Source organism: Neophocaena asiaeorientalis, unplaced genomic scaffold (genome assembly GCF_003031525.2).
Source record: "Neophocaena asiaeorientalis asiaeorientalis breed wild unplaced genomic scaffold, Neophocaena_asiaeorientalis_V1.1 scaffold46, whole genome shotgun sequence".
NCBI lineage: Eukaryota > Metazoa > Chordata > Mammalia > Artiodactyla > Phocoenidae > Neophocaena > Neophocaena asiaeorientalis.
In genome coordinates this window covers 10505440-10529234 of record NW_020175393.1, presented here as the reverse complement: position 1 = coordinate 10529234, position 23795 = coordinate 10505440, and the positions used below count along the sequence as shown (strand labels likewise).

The 23795-nt window shown below is 51.2% G+C and overlaps 1 protein-coding gene across 1 annotated transcript; it reads right to left on the bottom strand.

Moving 5' to 3' along the window:
* Positions 1–7642: 7642 nt before the first annotated feature.
* On the bottom strand, positions 7643–20562 carry CAPN11 (calpain 11). Its single transcript, XM_024766069.1, is given in 21 exon segments — positions 7643–7681; positions 8568–8626; positions 9098–9214; positions 9312–9390; positions 9801–9869; positions 10147–10239; positions 10242–10286; positions 10372–10440; positions 10538–10577; positions 10869–11080; positions 11370–11381; positions 13770–13939; positions 14088–14248; positions 14517–14591; positions 14836–14921; positions 15014–15097; positions 16621–16789; positions 16992–17125; positions 18173–18291; positions 19896–19965; positions 20326–20562. Coding segments are annotated over 21 exon segments (2130 nt in total). The 5' UTR covers positions 20554–20562.
* Between the last annotated feature and the right edge of the window lie 3233 nt (positions 20563–23795).

Genomic DNA, 23795 nt, shown 5'->3' with positions numbered 1-23795 from the left:
AATGGTGGGATTGGGGATATATATCTGTCAGTACCACTGAAGGTAAGTCCATGTCAAGTATGACAAAACAGATGCCTTTAAACTTCTCTGTGTTTAATTCAGCTGATGAGTATTTATTCTATTTGAATCTGATAATACAAATGTCAAAGAACAAAAAATATGGGCATGATTCTTTTTTTTTTGGCCGCACCGTGGAACATGTGGGAGTTCCCCGACCAGGGATCTAACCCACGCCCCTTGCAGTGGAAGTACAGAGTCTTAACCACTGGACTGCCAGGGAAGCCCCTAAGCATGGTGCTTTTTAAAGAGCTACATTTTGAACATGTCTCCATCCTTGGGAGATAAGTGGTTATCTACACAAAAATCTACCTACAGATTTACCATTGGAGTTAGAATTATGCTGGGAGAACGAGGTTGTGTGATTGGGTCACAAAACCCAATTAATGAATGAAGTGAATAGGGCAGCTGTCAGACCAGACGATACTATTATTTAATAGACAGACAGTATAGGGTGGTGGTTAAGCAAGTGGAGCTGTGTGGTCTGGATTCAAATCCCAGCTCCTCTACTGCCAGTGTGGAATCCTAGGCAAATAAGTCATTAACTGCTCTGTACCTCAGTCTATTTCTCTATGAAAGGGGAGCTAATTTGTTTGCATGAAAGGCATTAATAGTTGGATGTTAGAACAGTGCCTGGTATAGAAAACATGCTGAATGAATGGTAGCACTCTTTTCTATGATGTACCCACACCTCGTATTCATTCCTCACATTGCCATTTACAAAGTATGTCATTCACTTGGTCCTCACAGTTTTCCCGAGTGTTCTCTTCTCTAGACAGATGAGTAAACTGAGGTTCAGAGATGGCCTCGGTGACAATCAGAAAAGGGTGATAGGAAGACTGTCAGTCGAGATGGAGGAGTTTGCACATCAGACCTAAGAGGATGCCAATTCCAGCTGGGCCACGTTGGCCCTCCAGGAGGCATCCTGGATAGAGAGCTTTGAAGGTTCAATGTGGGAGCGGTCATATTAGCTGGGAGAGCCATTCCTTTCCTTGGTCAACAAACTTATTTAATGTTCGTACATGCGGGCATTCAAAATGCGTCAATGAAAATGACAGTCCTGCCCCCAGTGTATGGTCAGTAGGAATAAACAGGAAATGACAATAGAGATAAATGGTCTGCCAGGGGAAGTGACTGGCACCTGGGGAGTCCGGGGCACCCGGCCAGCAAGTGGCCTGGGTGTGTGCGTGCAGCTTCTCAGAGGAGGGCTCCTGGAACACAGAGCCAGGGAAGGGGGAGGACTGCAGGGGGAGACTCAGGAGAGAAGGGAAGGCGGGGCTGCGCTGGGGCAGAGGATGGGCAGAATGTGACGAACAGGTCGTGGGGAGACCTGCTGCAGGAAGGGGACGGCGAGGAAGAGCATGAGTAAAGACAGGAGACCAAACAGAGCACGGTGAATTCGGGAAATGTTTGGTGCACGAGACAAGACGTGGGCCGGAAACAATGCTTGGGGGAGTCTTGGACGTTCCTCTTGGCTGGTTTCACCAGCAGAAGGAGGGAAACTAGCATCTTTTGGGGTGATGGGTTGATGATCCGAGGTTTCCACCAAGGTGGGTCTGAAGACCCGATGAGACCAGGAATTTGACGTCTCTGGCAGGAGTGAGGGCAGTGGTTACGCTTGGAGGGGGTGGGGGATGGGGCAGGAGAAACGTGGCCAGGGGTCCAGGAGAGAGAGTGAGGCTGCTGTGGGGATGGGCAGGAGGGAAAAGTTCCCCCCACGTCAGCTCCTCGAGCTTACCTCCTTGTGGAGACAGAATAGGGACAAGGAGATATCCAAGCGGGAGGAAAGTGCGGTTATACACTCCCAAAGGAACTGGGTAAATGTAAGAAATTTATTTTGTAAATAAATAAACATATACGCAATTAAAAACATGCATAGGCATTGATAAACAGGAAGTGGTTATCCTAAGGGATGGAATATAAGGTGTTTTGCTTTTCTTCTGTGTGATTTTCTGTGTTTTCTACGTTCTACTGAGAATGTGCAACCCCTAAAGTCGATAAAGGACAGAATAAATGTTATTTACGCACAAGAGGAGTCTTCAGTATAGAGTCAGATGTCACCAAGAGGTCACATGTCACCTGGAAGAGTGAGGAACTAAAGGGGCTTTGGGATGTGGCTGTGAGAGGGGGCAGGTGGCCTGGAGAGGGAGGTTCTGCTGGGGCGAAGGGCAGAGTCTATGGGCAAGCGTTAAAAACCTAGTGGAAACACAGATGACAAAGGAAAATATTTGCAGCCCCTATGCAGAGAAAGGTCAAATCTTCCTAAAATATAAATAGCTCCTAGAAGTTTATAAGGGAAAAACACAAAAGCCCAGTACAAAAATGAGCAAAGAATATGAAGCGCTCACAGAAAATGAAATGAAAGGAAAACATGAATATTTGCTCAGCTTCAAATGCAAAAAAAGAAATGCAAATTACAAGGGCAGTCAGAAACCATTTTTCTTCTATCACATTATAAATATGCAAAAGTTTGACGACACGCTGCCTTGATGGGGAAATAGACACTCTTATATTGCTAGTGGGAGCGTAAATTGGGATTACCTTTATGGAGGGGAATTTAATATGTATCTGAATTACTGATGTATATACTCTTTAGCTCCATATCCCACTTTCAGAAATTTCTCCTATAGAAATATTTCCACCATATGAGATGACATACGTGCATGCAGTGTTATTCACTCTAGCATTGCTTATAGTAGTAAAAGATTGGAAACAACTCAATAAAGAGCTGATAAATAAACGTCGAGACTTCACTGCAGTGGGGTACTCTGCTCTCTGTATACTAATAGAAAAATATCTCCAAGGTATGCATATCACCTTTCTACCCTCTCGCAAGCACCTGTTTGTCCTCTGCATCTGTACATCTGTTTCTGTTTTGTTATGCTTGTTCATTTGTTTTATCGTTTAGATTCCACGTATAAGTGAACTCATGCAGTATTTGTCTTTCTCTGTGTGACTTGTTGCACTCAGCATAATACCCTCTAAGTTCATCCATGTTGTCACAAATGGCCAGATTTCATTCTTTTTTTGTGACTGAGTAACATTCCACTGTGTCTGTGTGTGTATACACATACACACACACACACACATACACACACACACACACACACACACACACATATATATATATATATATATATCACATTTTCTTTATCCATTCATTTACTGATTGGCACTTCGGTTGCTTTTAATTACTTTTTAAAATAAACTATTTATTTTCAAATAGTTTTAAATTTACAGAAAATTGTGAAGATAGCCCAGAGAATTTCTGTATATCCACACCCAATTTCCCCTGTAATTAATATCATATCTTAGTACAGTATATTTGTTACAATTAAGGAACCAATATGGATACAACAATATTACCTAAAACCCACACTTATTGAGATTTCCTTAGTTTTTACCTAATGTCCCTTTTTCTGTTCCAGGATCCCATCCAGAACACCGCCTTCCACTTAGTTGTCTTACCTCCTTAGGCTCCTCTTGGCTGTGAGAGTTTCTCAGACTTTCCTTGTTTTTGATGACCTTGACAGTTTTGAGGTGTATAGGTCAGGAGTTTTGTATAATGTCCCTCAAGCGGGATTTGTCTGATGTTCTTCTTATGATTAGACTGGAGTTTGGGGTTTTGGGGAAGGAAACCACAGATGTAAAATGCCATTCTCATCACATCATACCAAGGGTATATTCTATCCACATGGTTTATCTCTCTTGTGTTAACCTTGATCACCTGCCTGAAGTCGTGTTTGTCAGGTTTCTCTACTTTTTCTTTTTTTGGCCACACCACGCAGCTTGTAGGACCTTAGTTCCCTGACCAGGGATTGGACTCGGTCCCTCAGTTTTCACTGCTTGTGGAGTCCTAAGCACTGGACCACCAGGCAATTCCCCGGTTTCTCTGTCTTGAAGCTACTCTTTTCTCTCGATTTCCACACTGTCCTCTTTGGAAGGAAGTCACTATGTGCTACCCACACTTAAGGAAAGGGGAATTACACTCCACCTTTGACATACTCTCATCGTGCTTTTTGTTTTTGCTACTTTTTTTTTAGCATTTCCGTACTTTCTGGCACTACAGGATGCTCCAGGTTCATCCCGTATATTTCTTGCCCCAGTCCTAGATTCAGACATTTCCTTCTCATTTTTCTTGTGATGAGAACTTTTAAGATCTACAGCCTTAGCAACTTTCAAATATGCAAAACAGTATTATTAACTATAGTCACTGTGCCATACATTACATCCCCATGACTTCATTTTTTGTTGTTGTTTTTGGCCACACCATGCAGCTTGTGGGATTTTAGTTCCTTGAGCAGGGATTGAACCCAGGCCCACGGCAGTGGAAGCGCGAAATTCTAACCACTGGACTGCGAGGGAATTCCCCCCATGACTTATCAATGGAAGTTTGTTCCTTTTGACCACTTTCACATATTCCACTCATCCCTCACCACCACCTCTGGCAACCACCAATCTGTCCTCTGTATCTATGAGTTGTTTTTTTAAATTAATTAATTTATTTATTATTTTTGGCTGCATTGGGTCTTCGTTGCTGCACGTGGGCTTTCTCTAGTTGTGGCGAGCGGGGGCTACTCTTCATTTGTGGTGCAAGGGCTTCTCATTGCGGTGGTTCGTCTTGTTGCAGAGCACGGGCTCTAGGCGCGTGGGTTTCAGTAGTTCTGGCACGTGGGCTCAGTAGTTGTAGCTCGCAGGCTCTAGAGCGCAGGCTCAGTAGTTGTGGCGCACGGGCTTAGTTGCTCCTTGGCATGTGGGAGCTTCCCGGACCAGGGCTCGAATCCGTGTCCCCTGCATTGGCAGGCGGATTCTTAACCACTGGGCCACCAGGGAAGTCCTATGAGTTGTTTTTAAATTATTAAAAAATTTTTTTTAGATTCCACTTGTGAGATCATAGAGTGTTTGTCTTTCTCTGTCTGAGTTATTTCATTTGGCATAGTGCCCTCAGGGTCCATCCATCTTGTTGCAAATGGCAAGATTTCTAGCACATTTTGACCCCACTTTCTCAGAGACCAGAGGACGAAGCTCTGGAGCTATCTATTCTAAGGGACCTCTGTTCCCTGATGTGGCCTCATCTTTGCAGTGCAGTTGGAGGGTGTAGACAGGGGTCTAAAGGAAACGGGGGCAGCTGCTGTGCAGAGTGGCAGTGAGTCATCCAGAGGTGAACTCTAGATTACCATGTGACCTCAGTCAAGGGCACCCAGCTTGTGTTGTGCAGGGTGCAGGCAGCATGGTCTAGTGCCCTTCCCCAGCAAAACCCCACCTCTGTGAACAGAGGAAGTGCCGCATGCTGAGGACCAGAAGAGAAGAGCAGAAAATGTGGTTACACAACACTGGGAGATGGCAAAGACGTCATGGGAAATGTCTCCCAAGCATTAGGCTGGGGAAGGAGGCAAGTGAAGTTGAACGAGATTGAGTCAGAAGGGGCTGGTGAGGATGTATGTGCAGAGAGCAGACTTGACAGGCAGGAGGAGGGAGCAGCCAGGCCTGGCTGTAGCTGGGGGGAACTTTTGTTTTAGAGTTTGGATGTGGAGGAATGTGATGTAGGCATGTTTGATGCATGCATGAATTAGATATGTTTATTAAATGTATGCTAGTTCATCTCACTTTTCCAATACAGGACAGTCATGTGCTAAAATTCTGGGGATGTTCCTCACATCATAATCTGGGTGAATGATGCCCCTTTTAGTTGTTCAGAGCACAAACTATATATGGGGCTCTGCTAAGTGTGGTGACGGTATAAGCAGAAAGGGTAGGGGGATCCAGATATAGTTTGTTTTTTCTTAAGATTTTATTTTTATTCATTTATTTATTTATTTTGGCTGCGCAGGATCTTATTTTGGCACGTGGGACCTTTTAGTTGCAGCGTGCAGACTTCTTAGTTGCGGCATGCGGACTCCCAGTTGCAGCATGCATGCAGGATCTAGTTCACCGACCAGGGATCGAACCCAGGCCCCTGCAAGCGCGGAGTGTTACCCACCGGACCACCAGGGAAGTCCCCAGATATAGTTTTTTGACGTCAGAGAAGCCATTTAAGCCTAAACTGTTTTGTGATCTAAGCCTGGCCACAGTGCTTGACCTTGAACAGGTCTCAGTAATAATGATCGTGAGGGAACAGAAGAACGGAATGACTTAGGCAAGAGAAGTAAGAATGGCAGAGATAATACATCAGTTGTAAAGACTCCCAGTTCTGGTTCAGCGGTAGAGATTGGCCTGAAGCACTCAACCACCAGCTCGACTGGAACCTAAGAGATGGTGATGTTGACCTTTTCCGGCCCTTGTGACTTCAGTCAACTGAAGCTTGGCCTCTGTTGACTTTTGCCCAAATTCCATGCTGAATTCTCCTCTGCTCAAGCCCCGTCATGAATATGCATGTACCCTTAGTTTAGAACGTCCCCAGTTTGGCTGTTGGGGAGACACTGCTTTGGGAAGGATCTCCAGTGTCCTCCTTACTCGCTGCAAGTCATAAATCCTCCCTTCTCCTGCTCTTTGGCTTGGTTGTGTCTTCTGGCTCGACACCCAACAAGAGGGGAACCCGATTTTTATGTAACAGGAATGAGTTTACCATCTGTGGGAAGCACAGTATTTCACCCTCATAACCTCAGTCGTCCATACAGCAGCCCTCTGAGACAGGCACTGTCACCCCCATTTTTTTTTGGCCGAACCACACGGCTTGTGGGATATCTCAGTTCCCCGGCCAGGGCTTGAACCTGGGCCATGGTAGTGAAAGCCCAGGATCCTAACCTCTAGGCCACCAGTGAACTCCCTCTCACCCCCAACTGACAGATGAGAAAAAGGAAACTCTGTTAGAGAAATAAAATAATTTGCCCAAGGCCATCCAGCCAGAAGTTGGCAGCATCTTCCGCTAGGGCAAGGGACAAGGATGGGGTGTGGTCAGCATCTTGCTGGGCTCCCCAGAACCAACTGGGCACTGCCGGGTTCTCTCAAAACTCAAAGGACCTGCTAGTTTTCTGGCCTCTTCCAAAGGATCCCTGACCCACCCAGGGACCTTTGCTCCTTCGCTGCTCTGAGGAGAAAAGGTGGTGGTAGAAAATTAGGGTGGAGGAATCAGTCTTAAGACCCTCATTAACAGAGTGTGACCTTCTCTCTCAGACAAGACTGCAGAAGGGAGAGGATGGGAGAAGAGAGTGGCAGGGCTGGAAATGATTCCTCGGGAGGTGGTGGGGGAGGCAATGGAGTGACAGTGACGGGCAGTTGTCACAGAGGAGGCAGGGGGCAGGGCTGGTGCAGGGGATCAGTCACCAGACCCAGGAAGGCTGGAAGCCCCCCACGCCCCCAAGCATAAGAGGAATGGGCGTGTTTAGTGCAAATAGAAGGAAGTCTTTGAGTCCTTACTGCAGGAGGAAACGAAGCTAGCTACGCTGGGAAGCTGAAAGTACACAGACCCAGGACGGATCCCAATTCTTTTGGGGTTTAGATTTATTCGACCCTAATCTAAGGGAATTTGGAGGCGGTCTGTATGCAAGAGGCTGAAAAGCTCGCAGGCACAGTTCCCCAGAGGGGGAAGCCACGGAGCAATCTGGAAGGACAGGAGAAGTGCAGTTGGGGGACACTGCTGGTGGTCTCAGTTTTCCCACTGCAGCAGGAGGCTGGGGGCTGGGGGCTGGAAACAGGGGGCATCTGAGGCAGAGACTCCAAGGTCAAGGACTGGTGAACCAAGGATCCCTCCACCCTTCCGGTGAGGACCATAGCCTGGCAGTCAGCAGTTTTTTTAACAGTAAGAATGATTTGAATCTGAACACCTTTAAGGCAGGAATGAACTCACCCACTTCCACTGTCCCCCACCCTTCCCAGCCACACATCTAAGAGGGTCAGTTCCTTTCTATGACTGGCTGACTCCTGCCAGTGCAGGATTTTTGACTTTTGCTAGACCAGCAGTGTCACCTTTGGAGACTCCAGTTTGAGGAAGGAGATGCGAGGGGCGGTTCTGGGTCCTGCGGCTCAGCCCTCCCCTCGGATGCTGCTCTGGGTACCGCGCTGTGTACAGTTCACAGACAGGGACTCTTATGCCTTTAGCATCCCAGCCGCTGCCCATAAATGACAACAGCGCCCTCTAGCTTCTGTGACAACCACACATTTCCAAATGCTCCCTGGATGGGGGGTGGTATCACCCCAACTGAGAGCTCCTGGGTGTCCCCTTTTTGGTACTGAGGAAATGACTTACACCCCTGCCAGTCTTTTTCTGGCATAGAAACACAAGAGACACAGAAGCCAGTGGCATGTGTTGTTCATTATAATAATGCCCTTGAGTGGGGGGGAGAAGGGAGGAGCCACGAAACCGGCCAGCGTTGAGTAGGGTAGGAAACGTGGACAGCCTCCCCAGCCGGGGACAACGCAGAAGTGTCACTTAATCTTTAGTGAAATGTACTCAGAGAGGGAGGGAGACTGGGGGGGAAAAACACTTTGCGCTGGGAGGGTGGGCCTGGAGGTCCTGCTGCCGGAATAAGCACGGCATCTCGGCCGTTCCATCAGTGATCCTTTCCATGTACCTGGTTCAGGTTCAAGCAAATCTGGCCAGTATTGTTAGGGTCCATGGTTAGAAAGTACACTGTTTCAAGGAGGAGACAAGGGAGAAGGGTTGGGAGCTGAGTCAGTGGTCTGCAAGACCCCTTCCCGACTAGGGAGGATGTCAGAACAGGTGTAAGAAGCCGTTCCTTCCCTCTTCCCAGCCAAACCCCCAGCCCAGCAGGGAATTAATGGTAAGGACTCCTACAGCCTTGCTCTGAACCAGGGCCTGTTCTGAGTGCTCTCCAAATACTATCTCATTTAATCTCCGCCTCCCTTCTATGCAGGCTGTACTGTTATCTATATTTATAGGCAAGGCAACAGAGGCACAGAGAGATAAAGTGACTTGCTCAAGGCAACAGAGCCAGCAAGTGGTGGAGCTGGGATCTGAGCCCAGATCATCTGTGCCTGGTGGAGGGGAATGGTTCTGGAGCAGTGCTCTTCATGTGGGTATGTGGGAGAAGGCCGGCGGTCCGCTGGCCCAGGGTGGGGAGTGGGCAGGTGCCTGACTCACTGAACATGGCCTTCAGCCTCAGGAAACAGCTGATGAAGCTGTCAAAATCCATGATCATTTCGTCATTTGCATACCTGGCCACCAACACCTGTGTCACCTTGTTATTCAGTTTGATGCCTGGGAGAGAGAGGAGTGTGGAGGGGGAGAGTCCAGCCCTCTGGCCACTGCTGCCTCCCCCGTCCCTGCCCCAAAGCCCTCTCCTGCCCCTGGCCACCTGCTTTCTCAATTGCCAAGCGCATCTCATAGGAGTTCAAGGTGCCTGAGTGGTCCTGGTCACACTCTTGGAAGATGTCCTGAAGGGACAAGACAGATGTGGTAGGGCCATGTGCATGGCACGGTGGCTGAAGTGATGAAATGCTTCACGACTGCTACCCAAGACCCCGGGGGCCCCCTACGCTGGCCCACTCGCTGAGCTCCAGTATTCCTATCACCTGGTGACTGTGGGGTTACTTCCTGGCACCCTGCCCGGGTCTCTCTGCCTGTATCCTTTACGCTGGCTGATACCTGGGCTGTGCTGGTTATTGAATATTGACTAGTTAATAGGCCAACACATCAACGGCTCCATCGTGGTGTGTGTGTGTGTGTGTGTGTGTGTGTGTGTCTAGTCAGGGGCTCCTGTTCCAGCTCCATCCTTACTAGTCCTCTTCCCTCCGGAGGACCTCTCTTTCTTACCTCCATAAACTGCCCCCTCAATGCCCTTTACCGTCCATTTCTTGATTTTTCTCCACAGGATCTGGAACTCCTGAAGCCCCAGTTTGCCAGAGCCATCTTTCTGGGAGGTAGTCAAGGATATAAGAGGAGGGTGGGGAGGGCATCCTGGGGGCTGGGAAGCAGAGGGACTCACCGAGGTAGGGCACAAGACCCAAGGGGCCTGTATGGTAACCATGGTAACAGCCGGAAGACCTGGCATCTTTTGTTACCCCAGCGCCTAATCCCCACCGGGAAGGAGGGCATGGCTGGTCAGAGATGGCCACCTTAGGGCCAGGCTCAGGGGTAGGGGCTGGGGCAGGAGAGCACTGGACAGGACTGCCCACTGGACAGGAAGATACATCCAAGAGGTTGACCATACAGCGGCACACGTCCAGGCTGAAACCCTTGGTTTGGACGTTTTTGACTGTGAGGGAGGGAAGGGGCAGGAAGAAGGTTTGGTGAGCAGCTTCTGTAGCTCATATATGCCCACCTCCTTGTCCTAGGAAGGGGGACCGTAAACCCCGGCTCTGGCCCCTTCAGCCCCAAACCACCTCCTTTCAATCCCCCAGCCCTCTGCCTCTCACCTCTCCACCGGCCACTATGTGAAACAAACGTATGAAGTCCTGGTCTATGTCATCCTCAGAGATGTTCTCCTGGAGGGAAAGGAGTGGGAGAGGGACACAGTCCAGAAAGTTCTTCCACACCCCTACATGCCACCCCCAACTCCCACCCCACACAGCCTCCCCTCACCTCTTGGAGAAGCTCAGCGATGTTGGCTTCATCCAGTTCCCTGGGCAGAGGTGGATGAAGGTTCGGAGTGAGCAGGGGTCAGGGAGACAGGGATTCCAGTGGGATGGTCAGGGAGGTCGTGTCGTGTGTCTGCAGCAATACGGAACGGGCTCGTGCGATCTGGCTTCTGATTCTGGCTCTGCTACTACCTGGGACTTCCCTGCCTCATGCCTAAGTTTCCCTGACTGTACAATAGGGATGGGGGCGGGGGGACCCAGCTGACTGCCCCCTGAGCTTGAATCTTACAGCTCTGGGACAGGTGGCCTTGGAGCAGTGAGGTGGGGCCCCTCACCAGGACTCGCTGTGCTTCTCCGTGAAGACCCGGAGCAGGAAGTCAGCATCCTTGTGCGGCTCAAAGGTGGAGGGAATGATGATGTATTCCCCCGGAGGCAGCCGGAGGTGGCTGCTCACCTCCCGTGAGTTGGTGAAGATCTCTGAGAAGCCCAGGTCCTGATACTTCACGAAGAAGTCCTTTTTCAAGTGGACGTCCTGGAGGTTCTGAAACTGTCCGTGCCCTGGAGGTGGGTACAGGGCCCACAGGGGAGGGCAGGGAGGGAGGGACCCCCACGGTGATGCCCGGCTGGGCAGGGCTAGGGAGGGCCTGGACCCTGCCCATCTGGCAGGTAACCCCAGTGTGGTCGTTTCCTTCCCTGACCCTCACTCAGGGCCCAAGGGGGCTGGAACCCTGACCCAGTGGGCCCCAGAACCCTTCACCGAATTCCACCCCTTGCCCATCCACATGCCAGGAGCGGGGTGGATGTCTGCCCAGGATCAAGCCCCATGTCTTCTGTACCTCCTTTGGGACCTGGGAAGGGAAGAGAGAGGAGGGTCAGATCCCCGGGATGGTGAAGGGGCTCAGGCCTGTGGAAGCCAGGTGTGTGTGTGTTGGGGGGTGCTAAGGGCACTGGGATGCTGGTGGTGAGGAGGGGCGTGGGCTCTAAGAGCTAAAAGTCCCAGCGTTAATAACACTTCTGCTTTGAATCTAGAAAAATGGCACAGATGAACCAGTATGCAAGGCAGAAATAGAGACACAGACGTACAGAACAAACGTATGGACACCAAGGAGGGAAAGGGGTGGTGGTGGGATGAATTGGGAGATTGGGATTGACATATATACACTAATATGTATAAAATAGATAACTAACGAGAATGTACTGTATAGCACAGGGAACTCCACTTCGCTGTACAGTAGAAACTAACACAACATTGTAAAACAACTACACCCCAATAAAAAAAAATAACCCTTCTGCTTTGGATGGCAAAGTACGGTTTACACAAAGTTTTGCCAAGGGGAGATTTTTACCACTGCAGGTTAAGGATGGGAAAGAGAATCCCCCGGAGGTGAGATAACTTGCCCAATCTCACACTGCTGAACAGTTAAAGAGCTGGGATAAAAAACTGGGAGAGCATTTTCCATGGAGCGCTCACGTCTTGCAGGAAGTTAATAGGAGATTATTGAAACCGAGGAATGAGCACATAGAAGTTTGTAAAAAGGTGAGATGAACCAAGATAAATAGGTTGCTCTCCTCCAGGGATGACCAGAACCTTTAATATACTGATGGCCCCGTGGAGCTCTGGGTTGGGGTAGAGAATACAGCCTTTCCTGGCAGGGCTGTGTCTAACCTTGGAAATGGCTTCAGGTGTGTCTGTTAACCTGGGGGACTCACAGCCTAGGAGGAGGGCAAGGCTCGTGTCTGCTTCTGTTCACGATTGAACCTCTGGAGACTGACTGGGGCCTGGCATGCAGTAGGTGCTCCATGAATATCACTGACTATGTAAATGAATGGACAAACGGGCATTTCTAGGATTTTGCAAAGCACCGTTTGGGAAATGCTTGTCAGGGGTTTCTCTTGGCCGGAGTCCATGCTCCCATGTGGGGAGGCTTGGGGGCCGTGGAGAAATCTCCGAGTGTGTGGGAACTGGTGTGTGTTTGGACAAGTGACCTCACCTCTCTGGCTCCCAATCTCCTTCCTCTTCATTAAAGGCTTTACTATTCGAAAGGCCTTGGGAACAATGCCTGGCACAGAAGAAGTGCTCCCTAAGTGTTTCAGACTTTAACAATCTGAAAAGAAGACTGCCAGCCCTGCCTCAAAAGCGCAAAGCACCACTCCAGAAAGAGACAGGGCCGATGGGCAGTGAGGATTAAATTGGGAGATTGGGATTGACATATACACACTACTATATATAAAATAGATAACTAGGACTTCCCTGGTGGTACAGTGGTTAAGAATCCGCCTGCCAATGCAGGGGACACGGGTTCGAGCCCTGGTCTGGGAAGATCCCCACATGCCATGGAGCAAATAAGCCCGTGTGCCACAACTACAGAGCCCACGCTCTAGACCCCGCAGGCCACAACTACTGAGCCCGCGTGCCACAACTACTGAAGCCTGCACGCCTAGAGCTGGTGCGGCACAACAAGAGAAGCCACCCAATGAGAAGCCCACACACCGCAACGAAGAGTAGCCCCCCACTTGCCGCAACTAGAGAAAGCCACACGCAGCAACGAAGACCCAACGCAGCCAAAAATACATAAATAAATAAATAAATTTTTTAAAAATTAAAAAAATAGATAACTAATAAGGACCTACTGTATAGCACAGGGAAAACTACTTAATACTCTGCAATGACCTATACGGGAAAAGAATCTTAAAAAAAAAAAAGTGGGGCTTCCGCGGTTGTGCAGTGGTTGAGAATCTGCCTGCCAATGCAGGGCACACGGGTTCGAGCCCTGGTCTGGGAGGATCCCACATGCCGCGGAGCAACTAGCCCCGTGAGCCACAATTACTGAGCCTGCGCGTCTGGAGCCTGTGCTCCGCAACAGAGAAGCCGCGATAGTGAGAGGCCCGCGCACCGCGATGAAGAGTGGCCCCCGCTTGCCGCAACTAGAGGAAGCCCTCACACAGAAACGAAGAGCCAACACAGCCATAAATTAATTAATTAATTACTTTCTTTAAAAAAAGGCAAAATTCCTTAAAAAAACTGGATATATGTATAAGTACAACTGATAAACCTTGTAAATCAACTATATTCCAATTAAAAAAAAAAAAAAAGGAAAAAGGAAAGAGACAGGGGTGTGGAGGCAGTTGGAGGGTGTCCTGGTCCCGGGTCAAGTGGTGGGGTGGGGTGGGCAGTGGTCCCAGGGGTGAGGCCATGGGGAGAGCAAGAGTGGCCGGGGGACCAGCTGGGCACGCACGGAGTAGATGACAAAGCCGATGGTCTGCAGCTGGGCTCCCTGGGGCCGTGCCCGCCTCCAGTTCTTCTGCATCAGGGCCACCAGGCAGGTGCAGACGACTTCGTCGTCCTCTGGGGCATCATCCTCCTCGGGGAGAGAGATCTTAAACTGGGGGTTGGTCCAGAATGTGTCTGTGGAGGAAGCAGGTCAGGATGGCCCTGCCCTTCCCAGGGTGGACGGGCTTCCCAGCCAAGAGCCCGCCTCCTCAACGGGGCCCAGGTGTGCGGTGAGTCAGTGGCCCAGCCCTTGCTCCCTGCACCCCTGAGTCCCCTCGCCCACCAATGTAGCTCCGGCAGCCCCCTGCAGTGCTGCCCCTCCTCCAGCTGCCCTCGTAGAAGGTGGTGTGCCAACACCTCTTGTAGTCCCCACAAAGCGTGTCGGGTATCAGGTTGCAGATTTCCAGGAGGGTGAAGTTGTCCAGGAAATCTCCGTAGGACATCCTGTGGTGGAGGGGAGCGGCAAGAAGCCCGCGCGCCTAGAGCCCGTGTCCACAACAAGAGAAGCCACCCAATGAGAAGCCCACGCACCGCAACGAAGAGTAGCCCCCCACTTGCCGCAACTAGATGGGCCAGAGCCCATCAGCAGCACACCCACACCTGTAGGCGACCCCCAGAGCCTCCCCATCCAAGGCACAGGTGGGACAGTGGCAGGAGAGATGAAGGGACTGGGTATGGGGACAGAAGGTGGTCCTTCTCAAGCGGCGCTGACCAGAACTCTCCGTCCTCCTTCCTGTGCAGCAGCTGCCTCTGGACGTCTGGGGCCACCTCTTCCCACTCCTTGGCACTGGAGCAGAGACAGGCAGTGGAGGGGCAGGGGGTCAGGAGGCACCTCGGTCCTCCCCTGGGGATGCCCTTACCCCTGAATGTCTGCCTACTGGGGGTCCTGGTTAGATGGAGAATCTAGAGGGGAAGGGCTCACACTGGGTGCAGGTGACCGGATGCCAGTCAGTCCCTCTGTGGCATGGCCTTGCTCGTGGGCCTGCTCTGTGCTCTGCCCCTCCCCCTAGAGGGCTGGTCTGGGCACCTACTTGTCACTCCAGGCTCCATTCCACTCAATCCGGCCCCAGGGATTCCGGACCCGAATCAGTGTTTCCATCCTGCCGTGGTACAGGACCTGGGTGGGTTGTGGACAAAGGTTAGGAGTGTAGGGTCACAGAAGTTCTCCTTCTCCTGTCCCTCTGGGTGGGGTGTAGTGGTCAGACTCACATCCTGAAGGCCGGTCACTGAGTAAGCATGCCCTTTCACCAGCATCCTTTCCGTCAATGACTCCAAGTCACTTTGGCTGTTGATCTACACAGAATAGAGAGGAAGGAAAGGAACTCAAGGTCTGGTCAGAGGGATGGGGGCACCTGAAGTGAGGTGACAACTCTCTGGGTTCATTTTTTTTTTAAGTTAAACTTTGTATTTTCAAATGATTGTAGACTCACACGCAGGTTTCTTTGTTTTTGTTTTTTTTAGTTGTGGCATGGGGAATCTTTTAGTTGCAGCAGGCAGGATCTAGTTCCCTGACCAGGGGTTGAGCCCGGGCCCCTGCATTGGGAGCCCGGAGTCTTACTCACTGGACCACCAGGGAGCTCCCTCACATGCAGTTTTAAGAAATAATACAGAGAGATACGTGCACCCCATATCCAGTATCCCCCGGTGGTAACATCTTGCAGAACTATAGCACAATATCATGTTTTTTCTTTTTTGGCCGTGTCACGCAGCAAGCAAGATCTTAGATTCCCAATGAGGGATTGAACCCTTGCCCCCTGCAGTGGAAGCGCAGAGTCCTAACCACTGGACTGCCAGGGAATTCCCTATAGCACAATATCAAAACCAGGATGAAGATGTTGACACGATTCGTCAGTCTTATACAGATGCCTCCACTTTTACTAGTACTCATTTATGTATGTTTTATGCATTGTTATCGTATGTGTAGTTTTCTGTATCCACCACCATCATCACAATATAGAACATTTCCATCACCAGTAGCATCCCTGGTGTTGCCCTTTTATAAGCAACATCCACCTCTTATGACCCTCTTCCCTAACCTCTGACAACTCCTAATCTGTTCTCCATTTAAAAAAATTTTGTCATTTCAGGACTGTCATATAAATGGAATCATACAGTATGGAATCTTTTGGGATTGGCTTTTTCCACGCAGCATAATTTCCTTGAGATTCATCCAAGTTGTTTTGTGTGTCAATAGTTCATCTCTTCTTATTGCTGAGTAGTATCCCCTGGTATGTATGCACCTGTCCAACTATTCACCCTTTGAAAGACATCTAAGTTGTTTCCAGGTTCTGGTTATTATGAAAAGAGCTGCTTTGAACACTTGGGTACAGGCTTTTGTGTGGACATAAGTCTTCATTTCTCTGGGATAAATGCCCAAGAATACAATTGCTGGGTCTTACAGTAGCGCTCTGGGTTCATTTATTTATTTGAACAAATATGTGTTGGGTATCTATCGCATGCCAAGTACCATCTTAAGCCCCATGCCCCAGCAGTGAATGAGACAAATAAAGTCACTGTCTTCATGGAATATGAAAACTGTCTGGAGAAGATTGGTTGTGAATGTACACGTCGATAAGTAAGACAGTTTCTGATCATGATAAATGTTGGGGAGAAAATCAAAACAAAGTAGAGAGGAAATGGGGGGCAGGAGCGGCTAATTTAGATTGGGAAGCAGGGAAGGCTAGCCTGAGGAAGGGCCATTTGCACTAAAAGAAGAATGAGAAGGAGCTAGTTATGCAGGTATTTGGAGAAAGAACTTTCTAGGTGAAAGCAACAGCAGGTGCAAAGGCCCCGAAGCAGGACCAAGCGTGGCTTACTTCGATGGAGCACCCCATGAGGGATGATCGCTCTATGGCCTTTCTAAGCATCCTCAACAGGTTCGGAGGGGGCTTCTGGAGTTGGAAGCTCTGGGTCACGCCCCCCGTGAAGTCCTCAAAGCCCTCCACCGTGTTGCCCCCTGACAGGGCTTCATAGGATCCGTTCAGCCTGTGGGCACAGAGAGGGCACCGTCTGGGCTCTGGGATGCAGTTGTGAGCTTGGACCTCAGAGGGTGAGGTGAGGGAAGGGAGGGATGTCCTGCCGTCCCCCTGCCTCTTCCCCTGATTCCAGTTGCTCCCCTACCCCCCGTCACTGCCGACTGCCAGAGCAAGCTTGGAGGCCAGGCAAATCGCCAGGCTGGGGCACTCACTTGGCGTACGCCTTCTCCAGCAGGGCACTCCAGAACTCGGTGCGCTCGGCTGAATGCACGAACACCAGCTTGCCGTTCTTTGTGGGCAGCCGGTCATCCACCACCACGTCCATCCACTGCCCAAACTGCCAAATCTGCGGGCGGCAAGGTGGGTCTCAGCGGGGCGTGGGGCATCTGTATGCCCCAGGCCCCCTTCCGAGCTCAGACACACATACATGCGCGCACGCGCGCGCACATCCCCCCTCCCTTCTTGCATGAAGACTCTGTTACACGAGCGCCTCCTGGTGTCAGGTTCAGTGACACACCAGTAACAGAGGACCCCTCACCCCTCCGCCGCCGCCGCCGCCAAAGAAAGGCAGTGAAAGGCCTGAACCTCCCCCCAGCCTCACCTCCAGGTTCTGCCATGGCCTCCAGAGGGACCCACCCACCTTTTGACCTTGGCTGGACTTTTAGGACTTCTGAGGTCTTAAAAACTCTTGTGACTTTCAGAAATATTTTTATGACATGAGGAATTTGTCCACATGTTGAATAATTTGAGGAGCAGATTACAAAAATTACATGACAGAAACTCCCAATGTCATATGCGTACATGCACATACACACACGTATACGTGCATATACATATGTGAGTGTATCTACCGAGAGAAAGACAGAGACAGAGAGAGAGAAGCAGGAGGAAGAGGAGGAGGAGAATGAATCACAAACTGATAACAACTATTTCCTTTGGGGGCTTTAAAAAATTAGCTTAGGGCTTCCCTGGTGGCGCAGTGGTTGAGAGTCCGCCTGCCGATGCAGGGGACACGGGTTCGTGCCCCGGTCCGGGAAGATCCCACTTGCCGCGGAGCGGCTGGGCCCGTGAGCCATGGCCGCTGAACCTGCACGTCCGGGGCCTGTTGCTCCACAACGGGAGAGGCCACAATAGTGAGAGGCCCGCGCACGGCCAAAAAAAATTAGCTTACATAATTTCTTTAGTGAGAGGATATTTCTCTGCTAATTAGACAAAAATCCACCCTAATAAATGTTGTTTTTTTCAAAAAGGAAAGGAAAAAGGTAAACTTCAAAGCATGTACTAATTCTTTCTCTCTCTCTCTCTCTCTCTCTCTCTCTCACACACACACACACACACACACACACACACCCCTCATACACAAACCAACTCTGGCTTTCAAATCGCCCTTCACCTGAAAATGGAAGATGCCAGCATAGTTTTTCTTGAAGCTCTGCCCCCTGGGCACCACGCGGTACAGCAGTTTGGGGTACACTGTAAGGGAGCCGATGGCAGCCAGCAGCCAGCAGTCCCCTGGAAAGACAGAAGGGCTCCCCGTTTGAGCACTCCCATGTGTGTGGGTCCCAGAGTCCAAGCCCCAGAAGATCAGGGGCTGCTCTGTGGCCCCCTCCCCGATGCCCTCCCACTGCAGAAGGGCCAGCTCTAGGGGTGAGTTCTCCACCTTTCCTATTAGGCGAGAGACTCACAAATCACAGCCAGATGTTTTTGTTCTGGGATTTGGGGAGAAGGTGTTTTTGGCCTTGGTCTTACTCCTCCCTCTGGGACCTGCCATCTTTGGGGGACAGCCAATCATCTCCTGTCCCTTGAACAAGGCCAATCCCCTTCCCCATGGCCCCCCACCTCTACCCCATGATTACAGTGGTGTGGTGATCAAGACGGCTCTCCTTGTTGTCAGCCCTGTAATAGTAGAGACCCAAGGGGCTCAGTCTGTACCCTCACTGGGACACAGGGGCAGGATTCTTGGGCTGAGGTCATCTGTTGCCATCTCTCCTGGGGAATCTCAGACCATGGGTGGGGCTTGGGGCAGGGTGGTGCCCTGAGGGGGTACATGGGCCAGGCTGAGGCTGAGGGCACTGGCAAAGCTTCTGTGATCACCAAGGCCTTCTGGCTGCCTGAGGAACGCTTGGAGGGGGGTAGAAGGGGGGAGAGGAATGTTAAGGACACTCTCGTCACCAGCGTGGAAAGGGCACCTAGGGAGAAGCAATTTTTCCTCTGGTAACCCTGGGCCCTCCAGTTCAGTGAGCCCCAGCGGCAGCTGTGGGACCTGCTGTCTCCTTGGCCTCTGCCCTACCCACACCCTGCCCTCTTCTCTGCCACAAATGGGACACAATTCAGCCCAGAGGAAGCCCACCCTGGCCTTCTTCCTTAAGATGCAATGAGGGGTTTGGAGGAAACCGGGGGATAGGACCAGGCTTAGGGAGGAAGCTCTCTCTGGGGGCTGTCCGTGGGAGCCTGCGGGAGAGTGGCCGCTCCTTTACCTGATACCCCAGACTGAGGAAGTCGTGTCACTTGCAGTGGTTAGCGGAAGCCTAATTCCCCTCTCCTTGACCTTAGGCCGGATTGCGAGCTTGCTTTTAACAGCAGAACATGGGGGAGTTACCGCCTGCTTCTCCTGAGACCAGGTGGTGAAGGCATTTGGGCTTCCTCCTTGCTCTCTCTCTCGGGCCGCTCACTCAGTGGGAGGCCAGCTACCATGTGTGGACACTTAAGCGTCCTACGGAGAAGCTCATGTGGCAAGGACCTGGGGCCTCCTGCCACGTGAATGCACCATCTTGGAAGGGGATCCTTCAGCTCCTGTGGCACCTCATGAGAAACCCTGAGCCAGACCAGCCAGGCTATGCTGCTTCCTAATTCCTGCCCCGGAGAAGCTGTGAGATGATAGATGTTTGTTGTTGCTTTCAGTCACTGACTCTTGGAGCAACTGATAACTAATATAGCACCCTGCTTACTCCCAGACCCAGATGGCAGCAGGTAGGGGTGGAATCCGGATTAGGGGAGGAAAAGGGACACAGAAGAGCTGTCTGAACCCAGGGCTCCCAGTTCCCCAGCCTCAGGAGACACCCCGGCACTCTCTCCCAATTCACCCCCTGCCCCCAGCTTTCCTGCCCCCCACTCACCGAGCACCCCCTGGCAGATGTCGGTCGGGCTGACCCCATTCACAATGAATTGAGGATTGCTTGTGATTTGCTGAGATGAAGGAATAAAAGTTTCAGAGAGCCCAGGACACCCCCCCTCCCAAGCTCCCTCCCACTTCCCTGGGGAATGCTGCTGTCTCTTGGAGTTCTAGGGGAAACATGGATGGGGGCGCGGCAGGGGGATCTTGGCCTAATTGTAGGCTGGGATGGCAAAGGTCAGTGAGTGACCTTCCCAGGGGTTTTCTGAGAGGTTTTACTTAAGCCTGTCCCGAACCGTCCCCTGCCTTGATGGAAATGGAGTCTAGTACGGAGCCAAGATAGGGCGGTGGGGGATTGGAGATTATCCAAGTGACTGGGACGTCACTACTACCCCCACCCTCCATGAGTCCATGCCTCCCTTCCCAGTGCCCACATGGGGCCGCTGCCAGCTGATGTTCTGCACGTGTTTGGAGTTGGGGCCCAGTTCCTTGAAGCCCAGTGAGCTGGGTTCAGCGGGGAAAAAGGGGTCCTTGAACAGCTGCCCCTTCCGTAGGCAGAGTGCTCGCAGCTCCTCAAAGCTCTGGTTGTTGTAGTTCTGGGCGTTGTGGTGCTGGCCCATGCCCTTGGCCTTGAGTCGGTTCTGGCTTATGTGAGCCGCCATCCCCTTGTTGGTGAAAACAGTCTCCGCTGAATAATAAAAAGACAAATAACCTAATCAAAAAATGGACAAAGGATCTGAATAGGTGTTTTTCTGAAGAAGATACACAAGTGACCAATAATCACATGAAAAACTGCTCCACATCCTTCATCAACAGACAAATGTAAATCCAGGTCACAATGAGATACTACTTCACATCCACTAGGACGGCTCTAATCCAAAAGAGTAATAACAAGTGCTGACGAGGGTGTGGAGAAATTGGAGCCCTCGGGCACTGCTGGTGGGGATGTAAAAGGGTGCAGCCACTTTGGAAAACAGTCTGGCAGTCCCTAAGTTAAACACAGAATTACCATATGATCCAGCAATTTCACCTCTAGGTATATATACTCAAGAGAAATGAAAATATATGTCCATACAAAAAATTCTGCACAGGGCTTCCCTGGTAACGCAGTGGTTGAGAGTCTGCCTGCTGATGCAGGGGACACAGGTTCGTGCCCCGGTCCAGGAAGATCCCACATGCCGCGGAGCGGCTGAGCCTGCGCGTCCGGAGCCTGTGCTCCTCAACGGGAGAGGCCACAACAGTGAGAGGCCCGCGTACAGCAAAAAAAAAAAAAAAAAAAAAAATTCTGCACAAATGTTTATAGCAGCAGCAACACTCGCAATAGCCGAAAAGTGGAGAAAACCCCAAATGTCCATCAGCTGATGAGTGGGCAAGCAAAGTGAGGAATACACATACAGCGGAATATTACTCACCAGTAAAAAGAAATGAAGTACTGAGACATGTTACGACATGGATGAACCTTGAAAACATTATGCTAAGTGAAGACAGCAGTCACAAAGGATCACATATTGTACGATTTCGATTATGTAAAATGTCCCAAACAGGCCAATCTATATAGAGACAGGAAGTATAATCATGGTTGACTAGTGCTTAGAGGGTTGGGGGATTGGAAGTTGATGGCTAAAGGGCATGGGGTTTCTTTTGCGGGAGAATGAAAAGGTTCTAAAGTTGATTGTGGTGATGGTTGCACAACTCCGTGAATGTACTAAAAACCACTGATCGTGCACTTTAAATGGGTGAATTGTATGGTATGTGAGTCATAGCTCAATAAGGCTGTTTAAAGAAAATGACCTCCAGACCATGCAAACAGACACTGCCTTTTGGGGAGAGTGGAAATAATGGAGTGCAGCGGGCAGGAGGGCAGAGGGGAAGGGGCTGCTCGCGGGGGAGGGTCCAGTTAGGGAATGGCCCAGTGGGTGGGGTGGCTGGGTCTCTGAGAGGAAAAATCAGGCCGGCTGACAGGTCCTGAGTCAGCTGGCAGCTGGGGACCCAGGATCCCTCCTCCCCCAGAGGGACTGCAACCTCTTACACCCTTCCTGAGTATGCCTGCCCACACCTGTCAGCCCTCTGTGGGACTGACTCCCCACTGCCACCAGCAGGGGACCCAGGAGGAGAGCGTGGAGGAGGGATGAGAAGAGCGGAGGTCCACTCTGAATCTCCAGTCCTACCCCACCCAGGCACCCGGGGCCTGCGCCCCCCCCATCTCCCCACATTCTCAGCTGCCTCTGGAATAAGGAAGTGCTTGGGGGAAGGGAGGAAGGATGTGGTCTAAGTTAAACAGAGCCCAGTTGGGGCCGGGGTGTGGGAGGAATCCAGAGTGAGGAAAAGAAGGGGGGCAGCTGCAGAGGGGGCAGCAGGGGGTCTCAGTTACGCTTCCTCCCTCGAGCGGACAGGGAAGAAGAGTTAGAACAGCAGAGATAACAGTCCTGAGCGCCTGCTCTGTGCGGGGCCCCGAGAGAGGGCCACGTGGTGCCCACGGTGACCGGAACAGAAAGCCCGAGCTCGGAGGTCGGTAGTGGGTCGAAGGTCACGGAGTGAGGGCTGGGGTGGACTAAGCTTGACCGCAGACCCCAGATTGGGCTTGTGACCTTCACCCTACGCTGTCCTGGAAGGAGGTGCCTCTCCACCATGGGAAGGCCTGGGGACCCAGAGCCATCTCCCCATCCTAGTCAACTAAGGAGGTCACGGGCCGTTTGTGGCTCAGCTTATCTGATACCCCCTTACTCTTCCCATTACCCAAGCAAGCAAACCCGTTCTCCCGTCCCTCACCAGCGTCTCCTGGGACTTCTCTGGGTCCAGGAATGACTCCCGTTCCCTGCACTTATTAGCCTGACAAACGCACACAGGTTGCCACCCACCAGCCCAGTGCCTTGGAGCACAGGCTGCCTTTGTTCTTCAGCTGCATTGACTGTTCCTGCCTTGATGCCTCTGCTTGGAATCACTCCTCATCCCACACACACATCTGTCCACTGGGAAAGTCCTGGCTCAATGCCACCGGCTCGGTGAAGCCTCCCCTGACGCCTGTGCAGAGTCGGGGCTGCCCTGGTGTCCAACACTCTCCTTTATTATGACACCCATCCCTGCCTGGCCTGTCTGTCCCTCCCCCCGCGCCGAGGTGATGAGCTCTCAAGGGTGGAGGTGGGGTCCCCTGTCCACCGCTGGGTTCCCTCAGTCTTACACAGCACCTGACCCAGCAGGGGCTCAGAAACGCTTTCAGGGGATGAATGAGTGACTGTCTGCTTTGCAGACAGTAGTCATTTTTCATCTATGTTTGCAAATCTATGTTTTCTCTCTCCTGCCCCGCTCCCCAACTCCCTGTTCCATTCTAGCTCCACATGTATTTTGTTTACTGGTTGCCTCCCTCATAGAATGAATGCTCACGCAGGCAGGGATTTTGGTCTGTTTTGTTTGCTGCTGTATTCCTGCTGCTGTATTGTGTACATAGTAGGTGATCAATAAATATTTTGGGGCTTCCCTGGTGGCTCAGTGGTTGAGAGTCCGCCTGCTGATGCAGGGGACATGGGTTCGTGTCCCAGTCCTGAAAGATTTTTGAAGGATGTTCTTGGCAGCTTCTGTAGGGAGGAGGTCAGTGTATCTCAGTTTCTCCCACAGGAAGAGGGCCCAATAACAATCTGTGAAAGGAATGGGTGGGCGTGTGGTTCATCCCTGGGACACGCCCATCCATTAGGGGGAGCCCCCTAGCAGGTGCCCAGTAAATGGTGGGACCTGCAGACTCCAGTCCAGCACTGTCCACAGGCCATGCTTGGGCTGGGGACCAAAAAGGGCCCAGCTCAGCCCAGGAAAGCCAGAGTGTTGGTGCAGGGAATGACAAAGGTCTTGGCTACAGCAGAGAGGTCTCTCTGGGGTCCCTTGGGGTCCCTGAGGCCTGGAGGCTTCTGGCCCC